The sequence below is a fragment of the Peromyscus maniculatus genome, chromosome 1 (assembly GCF_049852395.1).
Source record: "Peromyscus maniculatus bairdii isolate BWxNUB_F1_BW_parent chromosome 1, HU_Pman_BW_mat_3.1, whole genome shotgun sequence".
Taxonomy (NCBI): Eukaryota; Metazoa; Chordata; class Mammalia; order Rodentia; family Cricetidae; genus Peromyscus; species Peromyscus maniculatus.
In genome coordinates, this window is record NC_134852.1 from 112887576 (window position 1) to 112914539 (window position 26964).

Consider the following 26964-nt stretch of genomic DNA (forward strand, 5'->3'; position numbering starts at 1 on the left):
AGGCCCACTCCTTGCCCCGGTGTATACAGATTGGCCCTGCTATGGCTCTGGTGACCCTACATAAGACAGTACCCTTGGAACCCATGTTGTACAGGGCAGTGCCTTTTTTTATTTCATTTGCTGTGCACCTGCCTTTCTGAGGAGCCCTACCACTGGATCACACTGAGAATGTCCTGCACCATGCTCATTCCTGTGGCCAGATCCCAGAAGCTTCTGGATCCCCAAAAGAAGGAATGAGCAGCCTAGTAGCCGCAGTGCAAGCCTGATCAAAGCATGAGGCACTAACAGGACCCTGACACCTTAGAACTCCAGCAGACATAGGAGGGTGGGGCCAATTTAGAGCCACGTCAGGCCTTTCTGGATTCTCCAAGATAGTGTCACATGTATGTTAGGGACTATCTAGATGGGGACAGAACCTGGCACCCCATGGGTACCATGAAGATGGGCAGCCAGAGAAGTGCTGCAGAATGAATTGATTTGATAAATGGCCATTTATTACCCTCACGAATTGGCTGAAACCAATTTCGGTCACATCAACCCCTGGTAAGTGCTGGGATATTGATTTGTGCAAAGTAATACAGTGAATTTATCAGTGTGATCCCCAGCTGCGGGGCTTCTAGCAAGGCTGGCGCACAGTTACTGCCTTACAAATGGAGGAGCTGAAGCACCAACCCTGCAAACCAGGACCCCAAGGCCGCTCCTGTCTGTTAGGGTCACCAGATCCACAAGGCTAGCCTACATACCACATGGACATGGAGAGTGAGTTTCTCCTTCCAGAACCCAGTCAAGTGATGGAAGATGTCATCCCGACTGGCAGACTTCCTGGGAGCTCAGCACAAGTCCTGCTCACCTCAGAAAGGCTGTCTGCTGAGCATGTTCAGAACTAGGCCTCCATTCACAGCTCTTCTGGATAGAAATGTAGACATTTCCTTGGCTCCGCCTTCTTTCCTTTTCATCCAGTACAGCTCAGGTATCGAGTTCAGTCATTCTCTTCCATGTTTCTCAAACTAGCCTGTCTTCCTTTTCCTGTCCAGTTCTTTCTTCATTGTTGTGAAGCAAATGTGGGGGGGGGGCAGGGACGGGGACAGGGGGATGACACGCACGCCTTTAATCCCAGCACTAGGGAGGCAGAGGCAGGTAGATTTCTGAGTTTGGGGCTAGCCTGGTCTACAGAAGGAAGATTTTTTCTACTTGGGCTCATAGTTCAAGAATATAGTCCATAATAACAGGGAAACCATGGTGACCGGAGCTTTCGGCAGTTGGTAGCAGAGAGCAAGCAGTTAATGCTAGCGCTTAGCTTGCTTTCTCCTTGTTATTGAGTTTAAGACCCTGCCCGTGAAATGGTGCCACCCACAGATGAGGTGGGTCTTCCCACCACAACCCAGTCTAGATAATCCCACATAGGCATGGCCACAGTCTTGTCAGCTAGCTGAGTCTAGAACCTGTCAAATTGACAGTATGAACCATCACACCCTGATACTCGGATGTGGCCATGCAGTGGCCTCCCTTCCTTCCCCTAGTGTTCCTGCTGGGCCACAGTGATCTTGAGAAAACACAGATCTAAATACCATCCCTCGTTGAAGCCTTCGAGTGGTCCTTATTCCCCTAATGGGGCTTATGGGGCTGCTGCTGCTGCTGCCGCCGCCTCCATCACTGACTGCCCCTGCTTGCACTGCTCACACCAGCCACAACCACCTGCCTTTGCCTTCCTGCACACACGCTGCCGCTTTCCCATCTCTCTGTCAGTACTGCCCTCTCAGCCTACAGCTCTTCAGGCCTTCCTGCCACCCTAGGGTCCAGCCCAGCCCTACACACTGGCTGACCCAGTTCAGGAGCAGTGAACTTCAGGCTCCTTGTAAGAAGACGCCAGGACGTGTTTGTGTCATCCACTCCCCACTCAAAGGAGGTGCTGAGGCAGTTTATGAACTTCACTGACGAGGTGTGGCCCCTTGTCTGACCCTGTCAGCTGCTCTGAGGAAAGAAGAGAAGCTACAGCACCTGCCCTCTGGTGGCTCACAAGCATACTGGAAAGGGAACTCCAGTGAGGTTGTCGATTACAGCCATACTCCTTGGCCTTTGACCTCTAAAGTGGCAGCCGGCACATACCTGGGGGCTTCAGAACTGTGTCTAAGTAAGGACATAGGCCTTACAGACATCCCCCGCCCCAGGTCCCAGTAGATACTCTGAATCCCCTGCACTCCCTCATGCGACTCTGTCCTTCCCCGGCACATCTACACCAGGGCCTGACCACATGCCTTTCCCTGGCATGCCTTCCACTTCTCCCTGGACTTACTGGAACCCTTTTCCTGGCCTTCTGTGAACACCTGTCATTACACTGATGGTTTGATATCTACTGGGTTTGTGTGTCTTCTCTCAGGTCAGAACCTACTTTGTGTCAACTGTTTCCCAGGGTCAGGCCACAGCTGTACAAAGGTTGAGCAAAGCTGTACAGAGGTGAATGAAGACAGAGCCCATTTTGATACTGCATGTAGACGAGGGTGACTCTGAGCCTTGAGCATCTCTGAAGAGCTGGTTCCCCGGGAGATGCCACAGCATGGAACAGTTGTGTTTCCAGGTTACTTTGAAAATCTTCTCACATGAGACCATTAGAACTTATCAAGAGGGGCTGCAGAGATGACTCAGCAGTTAAGAGGCTTCTCTTGCAGAGGACCTGAGTTCAGTTCCCAGCATCCACGATAGGTGGCTCACAACTACCTATAACTAACTTCAGGGGTCTGACATCCTCTTCTGTCCTCCAGGTACCAGCATACATAGCATACACACATAAATAAAATTAAATTTAAAAATAAAAGAACTTATCAAGAAGTATGAGTCGGCTACCTAGGCTGCCCCAGAACCTTCAGTTGAATGGAAACAAAGTCCTGGCCTAAGAGGAGGCAGCTCTTCCTCTCTCTGCTTTTTCACACACCAAAACCTTCCCAGAATGTCCTGTTCTACCTCATGCTTCAAGCATGGAACGTCATCCAGCTACAAATGCTCTGCCATACTCCCAGCACACCCATCCCATCTGGAGCCCTCAGTCTTCATGGCAGTGCTTCCCTCAGGGGTGCATGCCAAGTAAATGGCAAAGCTTGTTTGCAGAAAAAGTACGTAAGTAAATAAAAATGTAAACTATTTAAATGTCCGACATTACCTGCCACCGTTGCTACCACTGTGGCTCCCGTTACTTTCACCCTAATCTGTGCCCTTCCCTTTGCAGCTTTTCTTCATGCTTTCCTAACTCACTTCATCTTCATGGGCAGCTGACAGCATGTGAGTCTGTGTCCATCTTAGAAACGAAGAGAGAGACTATAAGGGAATAGGTATCTTACTGAGTCAGTCAACAAGACTCCAAGCTAGCTCCTCCTAACTCATCATCTCCACCACACCACCCTGTAAATGAATACACACCAGAGAACTGATAGGCTAGGGCCGTGATGGTGGGATTAATCCTGAAGACTTGGAACAGATGTGTTCTTCAGTGGCCTCACAGTAACAACCGTGACCAAGAGAAAGCATCTAGAAGGGACGGGACGCAGGCGCATGTGCACTAGCACATCTTGTGAGGGCAGAGTCTGGTTGGAACTTGTGAAGCTGGCACTTACTCGGGGGGATTGGGGAGGAGCTACTGAGTTGCTCATGCAGAAACACGCCCCCCCACCCCACCCCAGCACATGGAGAGCCAAGAGTGGGGAGGATAGGATCAGGGGACAGTGTGCTGGATGGCTGAGCATGCCAGATTGGAGGACTAGAGAGGGAAAATTTTGAGAGTGAGTCAGGACTGTGAGATGTGCCTCCTTTGCTATGCTCCTGACACAGTGTACGTTCAGGGGTTAGCCACAGCAGCTTTAAAACCCTGCCTGCCCTTCTGATGATGTTCCTATGGACCTGAGCAGGTCCATAATGTCTGTATATATTCTCACCTATAAAACAGGGATCAAGTTCCCTGCCCATATAGTCATAATGAGGAAATGTGACATTACTGATACAGAGTTCTTTATAAACTATAAAGTGCTAGCCAAGTAAGTTGCACATTCGCTGAGCCATGGAAAGAACATCGGCATTTACAGCGAGCAACATGCATGTGGGCCCACTCAGGTCTCCATCTGGCCCAGCCTCTGCCCTAGCCTGACAAGACTCTTTCTTACAGGCTCCCCAGCCTCGGTCCTTAGCCACCTGACCAGCCACACACACCCTGGGGCTCACCTTCCCCAGTTTTCCTAGCTGCCTTCATTTTTCATTCTGTCGGACTCCATCTGCTTGGCCGTTTTTCTCTTCAGATATTATTAGAAATATCCAGAGTTATAATTGTTTAATGGTTGGCATTTCGCCTGTTTCACAGGGACCCCAGAGCAGGCCCACCCCAAACTCATGCCCTGGGTCTGGCAGAATTGACCAGGGACAGCTGTGCAGTGGAGTCTGCCTGGCATTATAAAGAGCTCTCTCCCAGGTGCATTATTAGAAAGGAAGGGGAAAGATGGCCCCAGGCGTAATTCAATTCCACATTCTCCATGGTGGTTTTTTTTATGCTGCACAGCCTAGCAATGTGCAGCTCTCAATGGGTTAGTATGCTACCCCAAAAGAACAGCCAAGAGCAGAACCTCACAAACATGATACCCTGCCTGAGGGGGCCATACCACCTGTCTGAGTAATGCTGGGTCCTTCTGCCTCCTCAGATAGACAAAGCCTGAGCCTGCTTCAGGCTTCCTCTGTTCTCAACATAGATTTTCACCTGCCAACTTTTGGAAGAATGTGGCTCTTCCAGCTGATCCCCTCAGCCCTGCCCCCATACATGCATGTTCACACATAGCTTCCGCAAAGTCTACTTCCACCGATTTACTGCCTGAACTTGTCCCCAAAGACCCTCACCCCTAGCTCCTTGTTTCTGTTGGCACCAGACTCCTCCTCAGACAGGCTTGGGGCTTCCTCCTTATCCCTGTGTTCAGGCCCATTCTCCTAACCAGCCCTTCAGAGACTCCCAGGCAGCCAGTTAGAGCAGATTCCGATGGCAGCCCAGGGGAGCCATCAGGCCGTTTCCCCAGGCCCTCCTCTGGGAGCGGCTCCTGCAGCACAGGTCTGGGTTCTTGAGTTTGCACTGCTCCGTCTCTTTCTAGAAGGTGAGGAAGACCACAAGCACGGGGCTGCAAGCCTTAGACAGGTGCTCCAGACTCAGCTGGCTCCTACCCATCCTTCTATTCGTGTGTGTCATCACCCCCACCCCACCCCACCACACCCCGCCACCCACTTCGTGCCGGCCACCTCTGCAGAGCCTGTCAGCCCCTGTGATCTGTCATTGGTCCTGCAGCTGCTTTGAAGCTTAGCTGCATAGCATTTGGGAGGTTGACTCCTCAAGGTTGGCAGGCGCATCCCGAAGACTGTTGACTCCTTCTCCATTGAGTATGTTTCCAGGCCTTGTCCTCTGACATCCATCCTTTTCTTATTTTCCTCGACACTCTGGGGACCAGACCAGACACACTGTTCCATCTGCAGACAGACCCTGACTGACATTGCACAGTGATCTGTCCTCTTCCTGCTCCTAACCACTATGTTTCCATTAGCACAACCCAAATTGGTACTCGCTTCTTTTTTTTTTTTTTTTCTTTTCTTTTTTTTTCCCCCCCAGAGCTGAGGACTGAACCCAGGACCTTGTGCTTGCTAGGCAAGCACTCTACCACTGAGCTAAATCCCCAACCCCTGGTACTCACTTCTTAAAGCAACTGTATTGTGATTTTTTTTTTTTTTTAATAAAGGCAAGTTTTGGGAAATAAACAACTCTTACTTAAACAAGTCTCTTTATCCATCTTCTGTTTCCTATTCCAGATAATGGAATTAAAAATTGTTTCCCTTCAGTGTTTCTGTGGGTCTTGAATAAATACATTGTTGGTAGTTTCCAGTTGTACCTAGTGTATAGGTGTTCAATAAATGACTCTTCTTCTGGTTCCACCTCATTTCACTCCTTGCTCTTCCACTTAAGGCCTGCTTCTCCCGCTCCATAGCAGAGACTCAGCCTCCTCACCTTCACGCATAGCCCCTGAACACTTACTATTCTTGAAGAAGGGCTTCAAGGAACTTAGTACAGGTCTGTCCCACTCCTCACCCTCAGCCTTCCAGAATCCAGAGTTAGCAAAGATGGACCCCAAGCTCTACACTAACCTTGATTGGCTTCCAGAAATGCTTTTGGCTCTGTTTCTACCTCTTAAACCACACAACAGAGCAGACCTTGGTTTCCCCAAATGAGGAAGAACCCAAATCTTATACTTCCCTGGGTCCCCAGATATCACCATAAAATTATTCTTCTACTATTTTCCCAGGTGAGTAGAGGGGTGACCAGCGAGAGTTAACATTCCTCTCAGATTCTCCTTCACCAATCCCCAACCCCCTTCACCTCCATTCACCATCCACCCGCCTTTCGGTTTCCCTGGCAACGCTGAGTGCTCATCCTGGAAAACTTTATCCGAAATCTGCTCTGGGCAGCTTTCCAAATCCATGCTAACCTGATTAGGTGTCTCTAGGGGCCTTGCCAGCTAATCAGATTAGGCAGCACTAATGGTAGTGAGGACTTTGAGTGGGCGCAGAGCAGTAAAACATATTGTATACTTAGTGATAATTATCCTGCCTTTTGTGTCATTGATTTATCTGTCTCCCTCCCCATCCCGTGTTGTATGTTTGGCCGTAGCGATCCGGAGGAAGGAGAATGGCTGGTACGATGAGGAGCACCCTCTGGTCTTCCTTTTCTTGGGATCATCTGGAATAGGTAATCACAGCAGATCAGCCACTGGGACAGGAGAGCTAGAGAAGCATCTGGCCTCAGCCTAACAACTCCAGAAACAGCTGCCCCGGACTACAGAGCCACCAAGAAAGAAGACCTGGACTTCTTCATGGTGCAGGGGTGCATCTGACCATCGGGGCCTGTTAGCTCTGGCCCAGCTACTGAGCATCCCTGTAGGCTCACCTCAGGGACAACTGAGCCACCTTCACTGCCTGGCACAGGAGCTGTACTCAGGGCAGCCTGCCTTTGGGAAGCTCGGGAAAACTCCTGTGCACAGTGCATAGCAGAACTGTTGGGGTAGGGGAGTGGATGCTTTTCTAGTCAGTTGGGCTGTATTCTCTGAGATAATTCTCTACCTTTCCTCCACCCCTCCCTCCCTCCATGGTCTCAGTGGGTATCTCAGGGTCTAGCCACTACCTCTTCCCCTCCCAGCACCTTCATGGATCTGACTCTCCTCAGATCCCAAAGGTTGATAACCCTGATCATGAAGCTCTATGTACCACATAGTGGCTTTACCATCATTCTAGATTGGCCCTTCCAAACTACCACACTGGAGTTGGCCTCTTTTTCACAAGAAGATCTGTGGAGCCAGTGGGAAGTACTCTCTATCCTCTTCTAGCCTTTTCTTGGCTTGAGGTTTCAGGGTCTAGCTGGATGGCTGGACCGTGAGTGTTTAAGAGAGATGCAGGGCACTCCTAGAAGAGATAGGCTTATGCTATGCTTCAAAGGATGAGTTGGCTTATGAGTCCTGCCTGCCATCACTCTGGGGGTGCTGCTACAGAGAAAACTCCTGGTTTCATCACAGGAAAATTGGGAGGCAGTGTAGACTTTCATTGTGGTCCCACCTTCACCATCCATTCCCTGGGTGACCTTGGGAGAGCTTCTGACTCTCAGCTCCCTATCCACAGAAGGAGTACTTGTCAGTGTCCATGCATCCCTATTGTTTGTTTGTTTGTTTGTTTAGAGGCAGGGTCTCTAGCTGCCCAGCTGCCCCTTGCTGTCCTGGAACTCACTGTGTAGATCCCCCTGCCTCTGCCTCCTGCGTGCTGGGATCAGAGATGTGAGCCGCCACTCCTGACCCTAGTGTTCTTTCACTCCAGAGATTGTCATCTGGTCCTGATCCAACTCATCTCCCTTATTCCTAGGGAAAACCGAGCTGGCCAAGCAGACTGCCAAGTATATGCACAAAGATGCCAAAAAGGTAAGGAATTAAGACCCAGCTCTCGTCCAAAAGCTAGAGAAACCATGCCCTTCATGCTTGTTGTCCTGAAATCTAAGGAGCAGCCCGTCAAAAAGCTGGGCCCTGGCCCCAGAAGCAGGCCTCGGCTCTAGCCAGGAATTGCTCCAGGAATTAATGTTTTCATGCCTCAGTTTCTTCAGCTGTGAAATAGAAATGATTGTCCTTAGTCTACCTGAGTTAGGACTCTTAGGAGAACTAAATGAGATTCACCTGCACATAGCTGAGCACCTGGTCCATGCCAAGCATCTCGCTGGATGTACTCACAGCTAATACAGTATTTGTTGAGGCCTCTGTCTGCAGGAGCTCAGGCTAGCTAGGTGTTCCAGGCAGGTGCTACAGGGAACCTTGGGAGGTACTGGAGCAAACAAATAGGAATGGTGTGGTGTCTGCTGCTTCTCTATCTAGCATGTGCCCTCAACTGGGACTGCTGCTCTGCTCCTTCCTGTAGCCCAAAGCCCTGGGTTCTCCCCAGCAAAGTCCATCCCTAGCTCCATTTATCCACACCTGGCTTTTAAAAGCCTTGGGTGACAGGAGATACTTTTGAGAAAGCATTCCTTATGACAGTACAAATTACTCAGTGAAGGCTAAGTATCTTCCCAACATTAAGGCTAAGTTCCCCATTTGCCAGGAGGTTGCCCTGGACTCCAGTGTGCTTGCCTGGTTTCATGAACATCTCCCCTCTTAGGCAAAGAAGGGTTGCTTAGGCCCTTTCCAGCCAAGTAGCTTCAGCAGTCAAGTCCTGAACTCCTATTCCCTGTGGGCTGCCTGCTCCCTTGCCACCTCCCTGAGGATCCTTGGAGCCACAGAAACAAGAGGGGGTGTGGGCCCCTTCTGTGGATCAGCTGGCAGGAAACTTAAACCTTCCTGTCTCTGCCACAGCTGTGCTCAACCTCTGCAGACCCACTAGACAGGCAGGCAGGCAAGAAGAAGTGTGTGGCATGCTAATGTGCTCCAACCGAAGTAGCAGCTTTAGACAATTCATCAGGGTGGCAGCGATTGAAACAATTAGCACTCTGGAAAGGGCCATAAACTAGCAAGACTATTAGGAAAGATGCAGTTACGGGCAGGAACCACCTGATTAGGGATGAAGAATTCTGAGTGGTTTAATTTTAATACTGTCAGAAAGGTTAATATTTAATTACAAATTATAATCTCCTTACCCATGCCGTCTTAATATATCTTCATACACACTGGAAATAGGAGTGTATCTTGCTGCTATAGAAAGAAGGGGCCCTATTAGAAGACCGATGATGCGGGTATTTTTTAGGTGCTGCATCTAAATGGGAGACAGAACCCCCCCCCCCCGTCAGGGTGTCCCACAAGTGGGATGGTGTCTTCCATCAGTATACGCCTCCCTGAGAGGCAAGTGTCACCATGGCCTGCCTACACCTGCTGTCTGACAGTGAGATGTGGTGTGCCAAGCTCCAGAGCCAGGGACCCTCGGCTGGAGTTCCAGTTCTGTTTTCTCCTGGCCCTAGGTAGCTCCTTACCTGCAAAATCAGCTTTCTTGTCTCAGGGCAGAGCTCTTCAGTTGTGTCTGAGGTCGTGGTAAGCATTAACTTGCTCAGGCTTCACCACACTGTCATAGGCCACTCCCTCACCTTTATCCTGCCCCACCTGCTGTATGTTCTTACGTGATCCTATGAGGAACTTAGCACAGTGCTAACTTAGATCTGCTCTTTGGTTGAGAAAACTGAAGCCTTGGAATAGCAAGAGGCTTGCCCGAGGTCATTTGGTAGGAGGATGTGTGAACCCAGAGTCCAGCCTTCCACTCTTAATACCGTTATTCTCAGCTGCTCTAAGGGGGAAGAAGGCAGACATGTTGATTCATCTGTTTCACCAAGAAAGATGAGATGCATTAACAGGCCCCCCAAAACACTTACTAAATCATAGGTGATTCTTAAAACCCCTTATCTGTCCAGCCCCCTGTGCCAACTCGTTACAGAATATGTTTACATGAACATTGTCTGCCCATGGAGCATTCATGTTTGAAGCATACTTTCAAAATCCAAGAGAACCCTGGACTGCAAGCTGACTAACCAGTGCTCCTGACACCTCCAGGACACTCCATAAAGCAAAACGTGTTAGGTTTGAGCCCAGTGTCACATGGGTCATCTCCAGTGGGAGCTCTCTTCCGGTGTCTCCCAAGGTGGTTCATGAACTGAACTGAGCACTTGCCTGGGAGTCCAGCTCTAGTCTGCCTCTGGTTTTTTTACTGGTTTGTGAAGAAGTACTAATGCCTTACTGCCTCCCAAGACATTATTATAGCTGCATGTTTTTCTAGCAGGTCCATTTGTGGGCTCCTTGGTTTTTATCCCCTCAGTTTCTGTACTGTTTCTCCCCAACTGGACCCCTTGTTAACTCTGAGTTGGTAGTCCTCGAGGAAGAACCTTTGTTCTGTGATGGTATCATAAGGTCAGCTACTGGAGCCCAAAAGACTTTGGAGTCTTAGTGGCAGTATGGTTACAGGCTAAGAGCAAGTATTTGGTGGAATTGGCTGGGGCCGTGGTTTCACCAGTTTTCTAAGTAGTGGGTTCTGTGATGCTGCTTATCCCATTAGATTACTGAGACCGTGATGTCAAATGTACTCCATTACTCACGGTGTTACATATTACCAGAATGCACGGTCAGCACCTGCTGGATGAGCCCTTGGGTGCTGTTGTCTCACTCTGTACATAACCCCAAGTTAAAGTCACATGTAACCAGCCAGGTAGGGTCAGCACAGATACCTTATAAGAAAAAACGGGGAGGAGATGATAGCTCTGTACTATAGAGGAAAACACGGGGACATAGGCCTCCCTCAGCCTTGCAAAGTTGAGGGGCACTGCGGAGCCCCGTCCTTCATCTCTGCCATCTGCACTGGGGGTGCTGACCTTGGCCGTGCCTGCCTGCGCCACTCAAACAGCTGCTCTTCAAGGACACATGTGGAGGGAGGGGAGTGGGAGCTACAGGTAATGTGGTAAGGAGACCAGTAGAAGCTACCTGAGGGGAAGGACATCCGAATCATCTAGAAAGGCAGAGATGCGATTTGGACTTCCTAAGTAGAAAATGGAGGTATCTTGTGGGAGAGTAAGTAAAAACTAGGAAAATGTGGACTTCTGAGAATGTGACAGACATCTCAAGCTGCTGTGACCTGAAGGCCAGGATAGTTGAGGACTCTGGCCTGGGCCCTTCCTGCCTCCTGTCTCTCCTTGACATATTTTTGTTTTTTTCCATGTAGGGCTTCATCCGGCTTGACATGTCTGAGTTCCAGGAGCGACACGAGGTGGGATGGTCTACTTTGGTGTTTTGTATGATATGTCACTTGGGCCTTCAGGCTTCCAGAAATTCCAGCAGCCCTAGGATTTATCTGGGGGGGGGGGGGTATACGCACACTAGTCACTGATGTGCTCTTTACAAAATTTGCTCTGAAGAAACTGATCCATCTGCTCTCCCATCATGACTGGATTCCTGACCTGTAGCTGACTGTCCTTGCTGAGACTGGCCCTCTTAATACCTTACGCAGCCATCTTCCCACACTGGCCCTATATTGTAGGCTAAAAACACAAAAAGAAGGCAGGTGGTGGTGGCACACGCCTTTAATCCCAGCACTCAGGAGGCAGAGGCAGGCAGATCTCTGAGTATAAGGCCAGCCTGGTCTACAGAGCAATACAAGGCTATACAGAGAACCCCTGTCTGGGGGGGGGGGGGGGCGAAGACCTTCCTAACATGTTCTTGCCCTACACCAGGTAGCCAAGTTCATTGGGTCTCCGCCAGGCTACATCGGCCATGAGGAGGGTGGCCAGCTGACCAAGAAGCTGAAGCAGTGCCCCAATGCAGTAGTCCTCTTCGATGAAGTGGACAAGGCCCATCCAGATGTGCTCACCATTATGCTGCAGCTGTTTGACGAGGTAAAGCAGGCTGAGCCAAGATGGAGTAGTAGGCACACAGCATTGAGGGGGCTGCGGGCGATAGGAGCCAGGGCCCAGAGCCTGGCTGGTTGATCCTCTGTTTACTGCTCCCCTCCTCCCATCTATACTCAGGTACTTGGAAAACATGACTCCATCCCCTCTCTGGGCAGGGCCCAGGTGAGGCACTTGAAGGGAAACCAGCTAGACTCCATGGTTTCCCAGGCTGCCTTCTAGAGGTGCCATGGGGTAGGGGGAGGGAGGCAGGAATGTTAGGTCTAGCCCTGCTCCTTACTGACTTTGTGACCATCACTCCTCATCTCTAGATATCAGTGACAAGCAAGGAGGTTGCAATCCTGTGTGTGTGTGTGTGTGTGTGTGTGTGTGTGTGTGTGTGTGTGTGTGTGTGTGTGCTGCCTACAGAGGCCAGAAGAGGGCATCAGATGCCCCAGGGCTGGAGTTACAGATGGTAACTACCATGTGAGTTCTGGGAATCAAACCTAGGTCCTCTGGACAAGCAGCCAGTGCTCTGAACTGCTGAGCCAGCTTTCCAGGCCTGCACGAGTTCTTTTTAAATTCCAGCCACGTTATTACTAATGAAATGATATTACTGGTGTTCATGGTGCCCATCTCCCTACAAAAGGGCAGTCCCTCCAAACAGACAAGATGAGCTATAAATGAGAAGTTGCTTTCCTCAGTGCATTTGATGTGGCCCTCTAGTAAAGATTTAACCGACATCACTGCTGGTACTGTGATAGGCAGGAAGAAGTTAGCTCATTTTTTTACAGACAAAAATACCAAAGTTCAGAGAAGGTATAAACGAAAATTGTACGGCTACAGAGCTTCTGTGAAAAAAACAGGGTTGAAGCCGGGCAGTGGTGGCGCACGCCTTTAATCCCAGCACTTGGGAGGCAGAGCCAGGTGGGTCTCTGAGTTCGAGGCCAGCCTAGTCTACAGAGTGAGTTCCAGATCAGCCAGGTCTGTTAAACAGAGAAACCTTATCTCGGGGGTGGGTGGGTGGGGGACGAGGGTTGGACTGTGGACACATGTGATCCTGAGCCAGCTCTCCTCTGTACCTTGTCTCCTGAGCCCGAGTGGTGACTGGTCCTCATAGCAGAGGACAGGCTCTTCCTGTTCCAGAGTCCCTGCCCTTCCAGAAGACTGTGAGGACCAAGGGCTGAGTGGAGATGAGGACCTTTTCTCTCGCTAAGAGCGTTCTCGCTAGCACCATGTCTTGGTCCCCTCCAACTTTGGGGAAATAAAGATTTGTTTTGCTTCCCATGTCACATGAGGCACAGAGAGAGACTCTCCGAGAGCAAGTAACAGTTTAGGCCCCAAGTCACAGGATCCAAATGTCCCCAGCAGCTGCACCAGCCTTTCCATCCGGCCCAGAGTTGCCTTTCCCCGGTGTGCTGGCTGCCTCTTCCCAGTCAGCTGGCCTGAGAGGAGGAAGGCCAGTCACACATGAACTCGGGGCCTGTGGGTCGGACTCCGGAGCTCGGCTGTGGATCACACCCACCCCTGCCGAATGAGCTACCTAGGAAGCGGGTAGGAAGGGGGCAGGTACTAGTTGGAGATTTTGTACTTTGTGTGCTACCACAGACCATTCTAAGGAATGCACACGTATCAATTCTTCCCATCCTCACAGTGACACAGAGGTAAAGGTGCTTAGCCCAGGGGGGTCATTCCAAAGCTTGCAGGCTACATGACTGCCATTGTCTAGGACAAGAAGGAGGCCAATCTGTAAGGAAGCATTTGAGGAGAGGAGAGCACAGCTCAGGGGGGCGAGCTGGCAGCCTGATGGCCTCTGGCCTTCCTACACAGATTCACACGGTGGCCTTCTTGGCCCCAAGAGAGGTAAAGTGGCTGCTGACAATCAGCCCAACTAGAGCATGCTAATACCTCCTATGAAAGCCAGTCCACCTCTGTCCTGCCGCAGGGTTCCACTGCAGGCCTTTTAGGAAGCTGATACTAATCCCTTCCTCCACCATGCAGCCCAGCCTGCGGGTTTGTGACGCTCTTTTTACTCAGCCAGAGTTAAAGATGTGCTTGCTGAGGGTGGGACTTTGACTGGAGCACCTCAGTCATTGCCCCAAGCCCTCCAAGCCAGAAAATGCTCTGCTGACTAACTGTAATTGTGGGTTTTTGAGTGGGGTTTCTCTGTGTAGCCCTGGCTTTCCTGGACTTGCTCTGTAGACCAGGCTGATCTCAAACTCAGAGACCCACCTGTCTCTGCCTCGCAAGTGCTGGGATGAAGTGTGTGTGCGAGCATGTGTTTATGAGGGACGCAGAGAAGGCTGCGAGCGGAAAGCTGACACCGCAGAGCCCCAGGGATCTGCCGCTCTTCCCAGTGCTGTCAGACAGGAAGCAGGAGCAGAGTGGGACAGATGAGGTCGCCAGGAGACACACAGCCAGGAAGGAGGCTCAGAGGTAGAGCACTTGCCTAGCATGCTGTAGGTCCTGGGTTCCATCCTGCGCGCGCACGCGCGCGCGCACACACACCCCAAATAATATTTAAAGCAGGCAAAGGATATAGATTTATCCTACAGGGAATACGGAACACTTGAAAGATCTCTAAGCAACAGGGTTAGATTTTCACTCTATAAAGACCCTGAAGGCAGGTCTGCATAGGATGCCTAACAGGAGGAGACCCAGTGAGGAGAGACCTGAAGAATCCATCTGTAGCTGCAGCAGCTTGGTCTAAAGCAGGTTCTGTGGGATGCAGAGAACCCCTAGACATTTGCCTGTGAGGAGAGGGAGGTGCCCACATGAGCCGATTTCTGGCCAGGGTAATCAAATGGCTGAGCCATGAGCTAAAGCAAGGAAACCTGCAGGTCAGGCAGCAGATACAGACCCCATCTGTAGGAAGATGCACCTGGGGAATGGCAGTTGTGAGAACGTGGTGCCTGTGAACCAGGCCATGGATACTCCAGAACTTAGGAATGCTCTGGCCAGAAGTCACAATCATGATTCTTTGAGCACAGAGGCTAACAGAGGCCTCCAAGGGGGTGGGTGCCACATTGATCTAAGCAGGTACTGTGGCACAGAACCAGTGAGGGACTGAACTGCAAGCCTGGCACAGATCGGAGAAGGTTCAAAGAGGGAGTCCCTGCAGTGATGGGCAATCCACAGTGTGTGTTGTAGCTCGTGTGTTTATTCATGAAGCATTGTGCAGGACAGAAGGGGCACAGCCTGGATGTTAATGATGAGCTGAGTGGACAGGACACCTGAGGTAGCTGCTATGCTGGGGGAAGGAACGAGTGCCGCAGTTAGAGGGGCACGTGATTCAGACTTTGGGGTGATGGAAGTCCCTGAACCATGACTGCACTGAGAAAATCAAGAATTCTATGGCTATCACCAAAGCACCATGAATACTAGGGTTATCTCCAGTGGATACAGCACTTATAGCCCAGTGTAGAAATCCCAGAAAAGCCTGGTCCCTTGGAAACTATCTCCTCCTCTCATTAAGTACTCATAAGGATTTGAACCCTAAGTATTGGCAGGGCAGACAGGCAGCCCATCAGCCTGGGGTGAGATTTGCACCTCACCCAGCCAGGACAGCTGACAAGGACAGCTTCATCTTTGGAACACATCTTAATTGCCATGGAAACAGGTAAATGTGAAAGTGACCCTTGGGGTCAGTTGTGCACTGCTCCTGCTCCCCGCGTCCACCTAGGACCATCCTGAGGCCCAGTTAGGAGCAGAGCTTGGTCTCTCCCCTTGAAATCGCTGCTGGTTATTGCTTTGTCCAGGAGAGCAGTGCATGGACCCAGTCCTCAGAAGCAGGTGTGGAACACACAAAGTGAAGGGCCGTGTGCACATGCTTGGTCCTTGTCACACAAGCACCCAGACTTGGCTCCAAGTTCAAGCTCTTCCCACTGATTCTGTTGTTAGAGCCAGTGAGCAGAGGCAAGAGCAGAGAGCGGGCGCAAGGGCTGCCCTGCTTCCCTTTTCCACACCAAAGCAAGGACAGCGGGTGACCCACTCCAAAACGCGGAGGGCTGTGCCCCTTTGGAAGGAGGGCCAGGCAAAACAAGCCTGGAAAGTATGCCCAGCACTGGGGATTCTTGCCTCTGCCTGGACTTGAGAAGCAAACACTATCCCTGCTTCATTCCGGTGCCATCAAGGAAGGGGAAAGAAAGTTTGACCTAAGCATGGTGACAAGTTTAGGCAAGGGCAGGAGCCACCGTGGTTTGGTGATCTGTCCCCAGGGCCATGTTCTCTAGCTCTGTCACACCTCAGATAACCTCAGGCAAAGATTATCTCCCTCTTCCTCACACTTGTCTCCAGGAAGAAGCAAAGGATTCAAACTAAGTTTGGCCTAGAAGGAAAGCTGGTGAGGAAAGCATGAGGCACCCTTGGGATGCTCTCTAGCCCGGTGCAGAGGAGAAGGCAGAGCCCGGGAGTCAGTTTGTCTCTCTTGTCCTGTATTCTAGCTGCAAGACTATAAACAGGTTGCTAATCTCCAAGCTTGAGTTCTTTGTGGTTGTAAAGATTCAAGCAATCATGCCAGGCGGTGGTGGTGATGCCTTTAATCCCAGCAAAGCCAGGTGGATCTCTGTGAGTTCAAGGCCAGCCTGATCTAAAGAGCAAGATGCAGGACAGGCACCAAAACTACGCAGAGAAACCCTGTCTTAAAAAAAAAAAAAAAAAAAATCAGCAATCAGCAAGTGAGTGCTGGACGCCTGGTCCAGACACTGGCCCTGACAGTGATGAGCAGCCTGGCCTCTGCCCAGAGGAGCTCCGTTCTGGCAGATGGATGCAGTAGAGCACTGCGGTGACGGAAGGGGTACCCTTGCCACTCCACTGGTTCCTCTCAGTGAGGCCCTGCTCTCTGCTGTCAGCTGTCCGTTGTTGGCGTACAGATGACCTGGAGGCTTGCTGTATGACCAGGCCTCTGCTTCCTTCACCTGGTTCCGTTTCTTCCATTTGTTCCTGTTCCTGTTCTTTGGCGTGCCTGTCCCTAGGAGAGATGGCTTCCTCAGTGTCACTTCTGGAAAGAACTAAGCATTCCAAGAAAATTTCCTAAAGTGCCTAAAGGAGGAACCTCACCATCTCTCGCTCTTTACCAGGATAGAGGATGGCTCCAAAGGTAGAAGCTGAACCTGGTGGCACACACCTGTAATACCAGCACTAGGGAGATGGACGCAGGATGATCAAGAGTTCAAGATCGTCATCAGCTACGCAAGAAGTATGAAGCCTACATGGGACCCTGTCTCATTAAATAAGAGATGGATAGGAAGGTAGAGAGAGATAAAAAGCTAGAGAGGCAATGGCTAAGAGTGCTTGCTTTTCAGCTCCTAGCAGCCATGTCATGTGGCTCACAACCACCTGTAACTCCAGCTCCCAAAGATCTAATACCCTCTTGACTTCTACAGGTACCCACACATGCATAGTATATACTATACATCAAAAAGAGCCAGGCACAGTGGCATATGCCTTTAATCCCAGCACTTGGAAGGCAGAAGCAAATGGATCTCTGTGAGTGTGAGGCCAGCCTGGTCCTCATAGTGAGTTCCAGAGCTACATATTGTCTTGAGAGAGAGAAAGAAGGGAAGAGAGAGAGAGAGAGAGAGAGAGAGAGAGAAGGAGGAGGAGGAGGAGGAGGAGGAGGAGGAGGAGGAGGAGGAGGAGGAGGAGGGAAGGAAGGAAGGAAAGAAAGAAAGAAAGAAAGAAAAAAGAAGAAAAAGAAAAAAGAAAGAGGAAGGAAGGGCGAGAGAGAGAGAGAAAGAAGAAAGAAAGAGAGAGAAGGAAAGAAAATGCAGAGATGAGAGCTGTCTGACTTTATCGGACATCATTAGCCACAGGAATAACAGCTGCCTGACCATTTGCCCAGCACAGCTTCCTGAAGCTCTTCCACCAGTGACCTCTTCTGGTCCTCATATTCAACTCTAAGATTCCCCCCTTGCACTTCCACACTTCCCTCCCAGGCTTCCCTTCATCGTCATTTGTTTCCTGGTCTCACCGACACGATAGACCAGGATCGTGACGAGGCTCAGAGAATTACTACCCAGAGTAGACCTCCAAAGGAAGTGTGCTTGGTTGGGAGTCAGACTGGCCACTGGAAACCGGGAATGCTAGGTGCCCTGAGGTTCCAAAGCAGGTGCACCTCCCCTGGAGGCCTCAGTTGGTAAAGCCATCGTCAGGATGTGGTATGTCTGGCATCCCTCTGCTCAGAGAGCGTAGAGTAGGAGGCACCAGCACAGGGCTTTGGGAAACAGCTGTCTGTGGAGCCTACCCAGCTACCACCTCTTAAACATCCCATCCCTCATCCTTACCAGGGCCGCCTGACAGATGGCAAGGGGAAGACCATTGATTGCAAGGATGCCATCTTCATCATGACTTCCAATGTAGCCAGTGATGAGATCGCCCAGCATGCACTACAGCTGAGGCAGGAAGCTTTAGAGATGAGCCGAAGTCGAATTGCCGAGAACCTTGGTATGATGTGTGGCCTGGGGTGTCCAGGGAGGTGATCTGACCACTGGCATGCCTGGGGACAGAAATGGAATTGGGATCCTTAAAGCAGAAAGTGGGTATCATCCCAGAGAGTAGCGGGGACAGGAGAGAGTGCCCCTTCCCTCCTTCAGTAAAGCCTGGGCCCACTGGTTTACAGGATGGCTTCAGACCTGCCACCCAGGCCTAGGGACTAGAGAGATACACACTCAACAGAAACTCTGAGGAGACATCAGGTCAGACATTATGGAAGTGGGCAAGGCTTCACGTATAAGGGTCTTGGAGATGGCATCAGAGAGAGGCTGCAGCTGCCTTTCTCCTCAGGGGGAGCCAGCCCTTGAGCCTCTTCGCTGAGTCAGAGCTCAGGTCTTGATCCTGAGTCTTCTGCCTCAACCCAACCAAACCTGAGCTTGTGGTTTGTGGCATCTGCCAGCCAAAGGGCCTCAGAAGTTAGCGGACGCACTCAAGACAAGGCCCAGGACCTTAGACTGGCTACATGCACCCAACAGCTCTTCCATGGGGCTGACAGAGCCCCAGAGGTCCTGAGTGTGATTGGTAATACTTTACGATCTGTCTTGACAGGGGACGTCCAGATTAGTGACAAGATCACCATCTCAAAGAACTTTAAGGAGAATGTGATCCGCCCCATCCTGAAAGTGAGTGTTTCGTTTGGCTGGGGCTTGGGGACAGAGGAACCCCTCCAGAAATATGGAAGTCCTTATCTTCCCCATTGTCCAGAAACTTCCCCACCATCACTGAGTGCCTCCACTTTTAACCTGGCTCTGCAGGCTCACTTCCGGAGAGATGAGTTTCTGGGGCGGATCAATGAGATCGTCTACTTCCTCCCTTTCTGCCACTCAGAGCTCATCCAGCTGGTCAACAAGGAACTGAACTTCTGGGCCAAGAGAGTAAGAGAACTGACTGCCCATGGGTGGGGATAAGAGATCTGGAACTCTTAAAATGATTCCTGCCCTTAAAGGTGGTGTGTGGCCAGTGGTCCTGGGGGCCCAGTCTCTCAAGGCCTTCTTGGAGCAATGTGCCTAGAGCTGGAAGGTACTAGGCAACATACAGACAGGCCTCTCTCTGACCTACCTCAGGCCAAGCAGAGGCACAACATCACACTCCTGTGGGACCGAGAGGTGGCAGATGTGTTGGTTGATGGCTACAATGTCCACTATGGCGCCCGCTCCATCAAGCATGAGGTGAGCACATAGACCTGAGACCAGCATGGTATCTCTACACTTTCCTCCATGCTGCCCCCAACCCCAACTTTCAGGTGGTCTCCATGTAGTTCAGCCGCTGGAATTGTCCACACCAACAGTGAACAGAAGCCCCTTCAGAACTAAAAATAAAAGGTGATCAATTAAAACTAGTTTCTAGCCGGGCAGTGGGGTGCACGCCTTTAATCCCAGCACTCGGGAGGCAGAGGCAGGCAGATCTCTGAGTTTGAGGCCAGCCTGGTCTACAGAGCGAGTTCCAGGACAGCTAGGGATACAGGGAGAAACTTTGTCTCAAAAACCAAAACACAACACTAGTCTCTAAGCGGGGTGAATAAGTGAACCCTCATTAGAAGGACCTGGGCTGAGACTCAAGAACTAACATCATGGAGCCTTTAGCAGTAACTGGTGAGCTGGTTGCCTTTAAGCCCAATTTGCAAGTGAAAACCAAGGCTCCGAGGTTCTGACTTGCCCAAACAGTAAGTGACAGAGGCCAGCTCCTGGCTCAAGCTGTATGTCAGGTGCAGGCCAAGGCAATAACGGCCATGTCACCTTCCACTACCTGCAGGTAGAGCGCCGTGTGGTAAACCAGCTGGCAGCAGCCTATGAGCAGGACCTTCTACCAGGGGGCTGCACCCTGCGCATCACCGTGGAGGACTCAGACAAGCACCTTCTCAAGAGCCCTGAGCTGCCCTCACCCGAGGCTGAGAAGCGTCCACCACCCACACTGCGTCTGGAGATCATTGATAAGGACAGCAAGACCCGCAAACTGGACATCCGGGCACCACTCCACCCTGAGAAGGTGTGCTACACCATCTAGCATCCACCTGCCTGTATGTACCCTGAACATCTAATAAAGGCCCCTTGCTGTGGCATGGCAACTGACCTACCGTCCCCTCATGCCTCCCCAAGGCCTGGTGCCCTCCCCTGCCTTCTGGGTTGTGAGGTTCATAGTCTGTTATGGTCTCCAAGGCACAGAACAGGAAGGCCTGGTCTGCACTCGGTGTGGACTCAATTCCACGCCATCACTAGAACATGAACATGTGGCCAGAAGCTCCGAAGCATGGCAACAGCAAACAAGGCTGGCTGGAAGAAGACAGGGACCAGGCTGTGGCATGCCACCTCTGCTTGTGCTAATGCAGCTCATCCCCATGGTGTCCCCATGGAGTGGAGGAAGGCAAGAGCCCCAAGCATGGCGGCTCAGTAGTTTATTCTGCAGCTGTCTCTTTCCCACGCCCTACAAGTCTTTATCATAACCACCCTGGAGTCAAGCCTTACGACTAAGCCAGTTTAGGGCACCCATAGGTCTGAGTGGTTCCTTTTCCTGCCTTCCTTTGGGATGGGACCGTGATCCCTGGTGACCAAACTTAGCTCTGAGGAGGGCTCATTCAACAGGCTGGCAATACAGGTACTGGAAAACTATATGGGAGCAAGGTTGGGGTCAGACTCCATGCAGGTGGACTTGGAGTGTGCCTCAGCCATCCCTTAACTGCTCCCCCAGGCAGGTGAGTCCGGAATGCGCCTGCTGATAACTCAGCGTGGCATGCCCATTCTGGACAGCTGGGCAGGATACAGCACGCCTGGCAGTCCCTGTGCATCATCTGCGGAAGCCACCAGTTGCCACTGTTACCTACAGGGTTTGAGTAGACCCTCCTGCGCGTTAACTAGCTTCTGTCAGGATGCAGAGATGGCGCTGAAGGCAGTGAGTGCCGTGGGTCGTAGAAGAATGCCATGACAAGATGGTCAAGCCAGGCATGATCACAACTCTGGGTGGCACCACCTAGCCTGTCAGGCAGCCTGATGCTCTCTACCTCAGTAATTGTGTTCTCTTTTTTATTTTGAAGTTGTTTAGATTTAGAAAATTATCCTCCCCAAAAAAGGTAAAACTCGCATACCTTTCCCCAGCCTCTCCTAATGTCATACTCATAAAACCTTGGGTGATGGCAAAACCAGGACCAGGAAATGGGCATTGCCACATGCTCCTGCCCATCTGCCAGCATCTGGAGTTCACCAGCCTTCCTCTGGTGTCCTTGTCCAGCTGCAGGACCTGCCCGGAAACCCCACATTGCACTTGCTTTCCATTGCCTTCCCCTCTCTCTGCCTGGGGCGGTTTCTGTGTCCTCGCCCTTCTTCGATCTGGACATTTAAAGAGTCCTTCAGCTTGAATTTGTCTAACGTTGTCACTGATGAGACAGGTCTGCATTCTTGGCAAGGTGACCACAGAAGCCATCTGCCCTGCTGCCTCCCGGCACTGGCCTGTTAACTGTAATCATGAGGTAGGGTTGTCTGTATAACATTCTCTCGACTGGAAAATTGTCAACTTTCAGGCTGGGGTATAGCTCAGCAGTAGACCTTGCCTAACATACATGAGGACCTGGGTTTGATTCCCAACACCACAAAAATGAATGTGTGTGTGTGTGTGTGTGTGTGTGTGTGTGTGTGTGTGTGTGTGTGTATAATTTTCCCCTGGAAATGAAATTAAGCCAAACATACTGGCTTATGCCTGGACTCCCAGCAATTGGGAGATTGAGGTAGGATTGTCACAAGTTCAAGGCTACCCTCTGCTACACAGTGAGTTCCAGACCAATTTAGGCTACATAGTAAAACCGTGTCTCCAAATAAAAAGAGCCAAGCAAGTAGATCTCTATGAATTCTAGACTGGCCTGGTCTAGAGAGTGTTCTCCAGGCCAGCTAGAGCTACATAGCGAGACCTTGTCAAAAAAAAAAAAAAAAAAGTGAGAGGACATAATATGGCTCAGCAAGTTAAGGAGCTTGCTGCACAAGCTGATGATTTGAGTTCAATCCCTGGAACCCATATAAAAATGGAAGGAGAGACCAACTTCAAAATAATTGTCCTCTGGGCTGGAGAGATGGCTCAGAGGTTAAGAGCACTGGCTGCTCTTCCTGAAGTCCTGAGTTCAAGTCCCAGCACCCACATGGTGGCTCACAACCATCTATAATGAGATCTGGTGCCCTCTTCTAGCATGCAGACAGAACACTGTATACATAATAAATAAATACAATCTTTTAAAAAATTGTCCTCCCCGGGCGGTGGTGGCGCACGCCTTTAGTCCCAGCACTCGGGAGGCAGAGGCAAGCGGATCTCTGTGAGTTCGAGGCCAGCCTGGGCTACCAAGTGAGTTCCAGGAAAGGCGCAAAGCTGCACAGAGAAACCCTGTCTCGAAAAACCAAAAAAAAATAAAAAAATAAAAAAATAAAAAATTGTCCTCTGGCCGGGCAGTGGTGGTACACACCTTTAATCCCAGCACTCGGGAGGCAGAGCCAGGTGGATCTCTGAGTTCGAGGCCAGCCTGGTCTACAGAGTGAGTTCCAGGACAGGCTCTAAAACTACACAGAGAAACCCTGTCTGGGGAAAAAAAAAAAAAAAAAAACCTGTCCTCTGACCTCCACACATGCAGTGACATGAGTTTCCCTGCCCCCTCACACACACACACACACACACACACACACACACACAACACCCAGTAATAATAATAATGTTTTAAAAGGATGAAAATGTTCTGGAAGATATTTGAAGCTATTTAAATGTCACATGCCTAGAATTTTTCCTAGAGTTGTGTCCATCTCGGCTCAGACATTTTACTGTTGTATTTACTGTATTTCTTAGGAAGACTTTGTTGTTCCTTATTCATCCACCTGTATTTATTCTTTGGTATTCTGTTCTAAAGAAACTTTTTACCTCATTCAGTAGTGTATGCTAATTTATTCTGTGGGTTGTCACGTAGGAGAAGTGTGTTGCTCAGTGCAGCCCTGCCTGGCCACTGGGAGTTCCTTCATGCTTTGGCCTCTGGCAGCCGCATGTTCTGGCACCACAGACTTCAGGGCTCACTCACAGTCTCCATACCACAGCGCCCATGTCTCCAAGACTCCTGCTTCCTTTTGTTGTGTGAGCCAATGTTGGTGCTTCAAGAGGAAGATCTGGACACCAGGGATGCTTGGTGGTGCCCAGGCCCTCCCAGCAGGTGCACCAGGAAGTTAAAAGATCTATTAACACATGCATACACACACACATGTCTGGTTTTATCGCTTCATCTGTGTAATGAAAAGAAATCATGAGTTCAAATTGGTGCCTGCAGTCCAATCTAATACTATAATGTGTGGCAGCCTTTTTGTTTGTTTAGATTTCTGTGTATTAGTGTTTTGCATGCATGTATATATATGCACCCTATGTGCACCCTGGAGGCCAGAAGAGGGTGTTTTATGCCCTGGAATTAGATATGCAGGGTGGTCTTAGGCAACCCCTGTGAAAGAGCCATTTGACCCCCAGAGGGGTCACAACCCACAGGTTAAGAACCACTGCTCTTAAGGGCAGTCTGATACCACACAGGAAGAAAAGGAAAGAAACAGAAGAGGAAGAAGCAGAAAACGAATAGTCAAGTCTTAAGAAGGGCACTTCATGTGCTGGAGAGATAGCCCAGTAGTTAAGAGCACTGGCTGCTCTTTCAGAGCACCCGGGTTTCAGAGCACCCACATGGTGACTCAATACTGTCTGTAACTCTAATTCCAAGGTGTAAAACACCCTCTCAGGGCCTCCAGGGTGTACAAAAAGCACTTTAATTAAACTTTTGTGTGGGTTTGCTTTCATGTGGGGGAGAGGTGTGTAGAGGACGGGCTCAGCCTCAGGTGTGTTCCTCAGTAGCCATTTGCCTTGGGGTTTTTATTAGTACATTACATTTTGTTAGCATTATTACATTTTTACTTACTTTGTATGTGGAAAGCATGAGGGCATATATGCCATGTCATGCATGTAGAGGTCTTAGAGACAGGTAAAGGAGCACCTTTACCTGCTGAACCATCCCATTGGCCCTTAGTTTGTGAGACAGGATCTCTCGGGGGTGGAGGCTGAGCTGGCTGCCAGGGAGCTGCCTTCCTCCCTTGCTAGTGCTGTGGTTACAAGCATGTGCTGCCACATTGAGCTTTTCACGTGGGTGCTAGGAACTGAACCATCTCCCCGCCCCCATAATTAAACTTTTGAAATATTTATTTATGTATGTGCTGGCTAGTTTCAACTTGACACAGACTCAAGTCACCTGGGAAAAGAGGACCTCAATGGAGGAACTGCCTCCATTTGGTTGGCCAGCGGGCAAGTCTGTGGGGCGGTTTGTAATTGTAAATTTAAGGAGGAGGACCCATTGTATGGGCAATGCCTCCCTGGGCAGGCGGGCCTAGGTGTATAGCAAAGGTGGATGAGAGAGCCGATAAGCGGTGATCCTCTGCGGTCTCTGCTTCAATTCCTTCCTCGAGGTTTCCCCTTTGCGTTCTTGACTTGGCTTCCTTCGATGAAACAATTGTACCTATGGCAGTAGGAGGATTGGGAGTTCAGAGTCATCCTCAGCTACAAGCTCAAGGCCAGCCTGAGCTCTCTGAGTCTTTGTCTTTTTTTTTTGGGGGGGGGGGGAGGCAGAGTGGCTCATCCTTGTACTCCCAGCACTTGAGAGGTGGAGGCAGCAGGATCATCCCTGGGAAGTGACTGTGAGGCCAGCCTGACCTACGTGAGACCCCGTAGAACAAACCAAATAAAAGACCCACGTGTACTCAGACTTGATAAAACTGACTGAAAGAACCGCGGTCTCACCTCTAACCAAGTGCAGAAATTCCAAGTGAGTTGAACTGTAGACACTGGTCTCACGAGGGCACACTGCTGCTGCCTAGTGTCAGCAAAAACATCCACCTGCCACGTCAACAGCTATGGACGGAGAATGTTTCCCTTTTATAATTGTGATTATTGAAAAGAATGGCCTTAGTTTTAGAAAATACAATTTCTAAAATTTCAGGAATCTTAGTTTGCCGTGCATGCTTGTACACTCTGAGGAGGAGAAGCTGCAGTCGGCTTTTGGAATCTGCAAGGTATACAGAAATTCTTTGTATTATTTTTGCAACTTTTCTGTAAGTTTAAAACTACTTCAAAATTAAGGTTTTTAAGTGCAAGATAAAACATCAATATATGCAGTTTTGAGTGGGATTTCTTTAACCCTGAGTTAAAGGAAAGTTATTTGTATATAATGATAGACCACCAAAAAAAAAAAAAAAAACTAATAAATGTTTTACTTTTAAATACTAACCCTGTCTCTTAAGGCTGAAGTAAGACATTGTTTAGAAGGTTCCAGAGAAAGCAGCTAGGGGAGAATACCAAATTGGTACAAATGTTAGAAAGTAAATTCTCTTGTTCTGATGTACAGTGGTGTATTAGAAAACCCAAAGGGCAGATGTAAAAACCTATTAGCATTTGCTGAGTGACTAAATAAAAGCCAAATATTAAAAAAAAAAATCTCTTTATTCTACCAGCCTATTAGTCAGTTTCTGTTGCTGTGACAAAACACAATGACCAGGGCAGCTTATAGGAGAAAAAGTTTATTTGGGGCTGACAATTCTAGCGGTGGAGTCCATCACCATCACTGCCAGGAAAGGTGGAAGGGGGAGGCCTTGCGGCTGGGTGTGAGAGATCACATCTTCAACCATAAACAGGAAGCAGAGAATGAACCTGGAGTGGTGAGAGGCTTTTAAACCTCAGACTCCGCCCCCAGTGATGCTTTCCTCCAGCAGGGCCACCCCTCAGTGTCACCAGCTGGGGGCCAAGTCTTCAGATTATCTGGAACATAGCAGACGTTTCACTCAGACCACCACAGCCAGTAACAGGAAGCGATGAGAACAAAAAGCATTGGGATCTCAGTTGCATCAAACAGATGGGCGTATTTACTCAGGTTTCCATAATCCACCACACAAAAGGGACAGCAGTGGAAAGGAAATGTCAAAAGACTCACTTTTTAGACAAGTTTTAAACCATATCAGTGTGCTACCTATTCAGTATTATAAAGTCTTAGGAAATTTAACAGGAGAAAAACATTGAACAAGATCTGACAAAATTTAAAAACTGGGCATGTAGCTTAGTTGGTGGTGTGATTGTCCAGTATGCGTGGAACTCCAGACTCAGTCCTCAGCTACATGAGCCAGTTCTAAGCTATACTGGGCTCTGTAGTCAGACCATCACCCAAAATCGTTTTTTTGTGATGGAGATGGAGAAACTCAGGCTGACCCTTGTCACAGAGGCAGCCTGCAGCAGTCAAAATTTACAAACCTCCAGGAGAAGAGATTCCCAAGGCAAAGCAGGCAGGCATTGTGTCCCATTCAAAAAAGGAAGTAAGTCAGCAGAGGCCGTCTCTGAAGAAGGTATAATAGCAGGTTTACTTAACACCTGGCTGGCCTTCAACTCACTTTGTAGCCCAGGCTGGCCTCAAACTTGAACAGTACTGCTCCTAGCCCAACCCTCCCTATTCTGGAACTCCTTAATTTTTTATCTTTATTTTATGTATATGAATGTTTTGCCTGCATGTCTGTCTGTGCACCACGTGCATGCCTTGTGCTCACGGAAGCAGAGAG

The 26964-nt window shown here is 49.9% G+C and overlaps 1 protein-coding gene across 4 annotated transcripts in view; it reads left to right on the forward strand.

The window, feature by feature from the left end:
* Window positions 1-20451, forward strand: part of Clpb (ClpB family mitochondrial disaggregase) — a 127670-nt gene extending 107219 nt beyond the window's left edge. For all 4 annotated transcript variants that reach the window (XM_006993275.3, XM_015986844.3, XM_076548577.1 and 1 more), the window contains 9 exons: window positions 6677-6754; window positions 7915-7970; window positions 11230-11274; window positions 11738-11899; window positions 18178-18334; window positions 18932-19005; window positions 19138-19257; window positions 19447-19551; window positions 20135-20451. In XM_006993275.3, the coding sequence (XP_006993337.1) occupies window positions 6677-6754; window positions 7915-7970; window positions 11230-11274; window positions 11738-11899; window positions 18178-18334; window positions 18932-19005; window positions 19138-19257; window positions 19447-19551; window positions 20135-20386 (1049 nt within the window). In that variant the 3' untranslated portion in view covers window positions 20387-20451. The remainder of the gene's footprint in view (window positions 1-6676; window positions 6755-7914; window positions 7971-11229; window positions 11275-11737; window positions 11900-18177; window positions 18335-18931; window positions 19006-19137; window positions 19258-19446; window positions 19552-20134) is intronic.
* Window positions 20452-26964: the final 6513 nt, after the last annotated feature.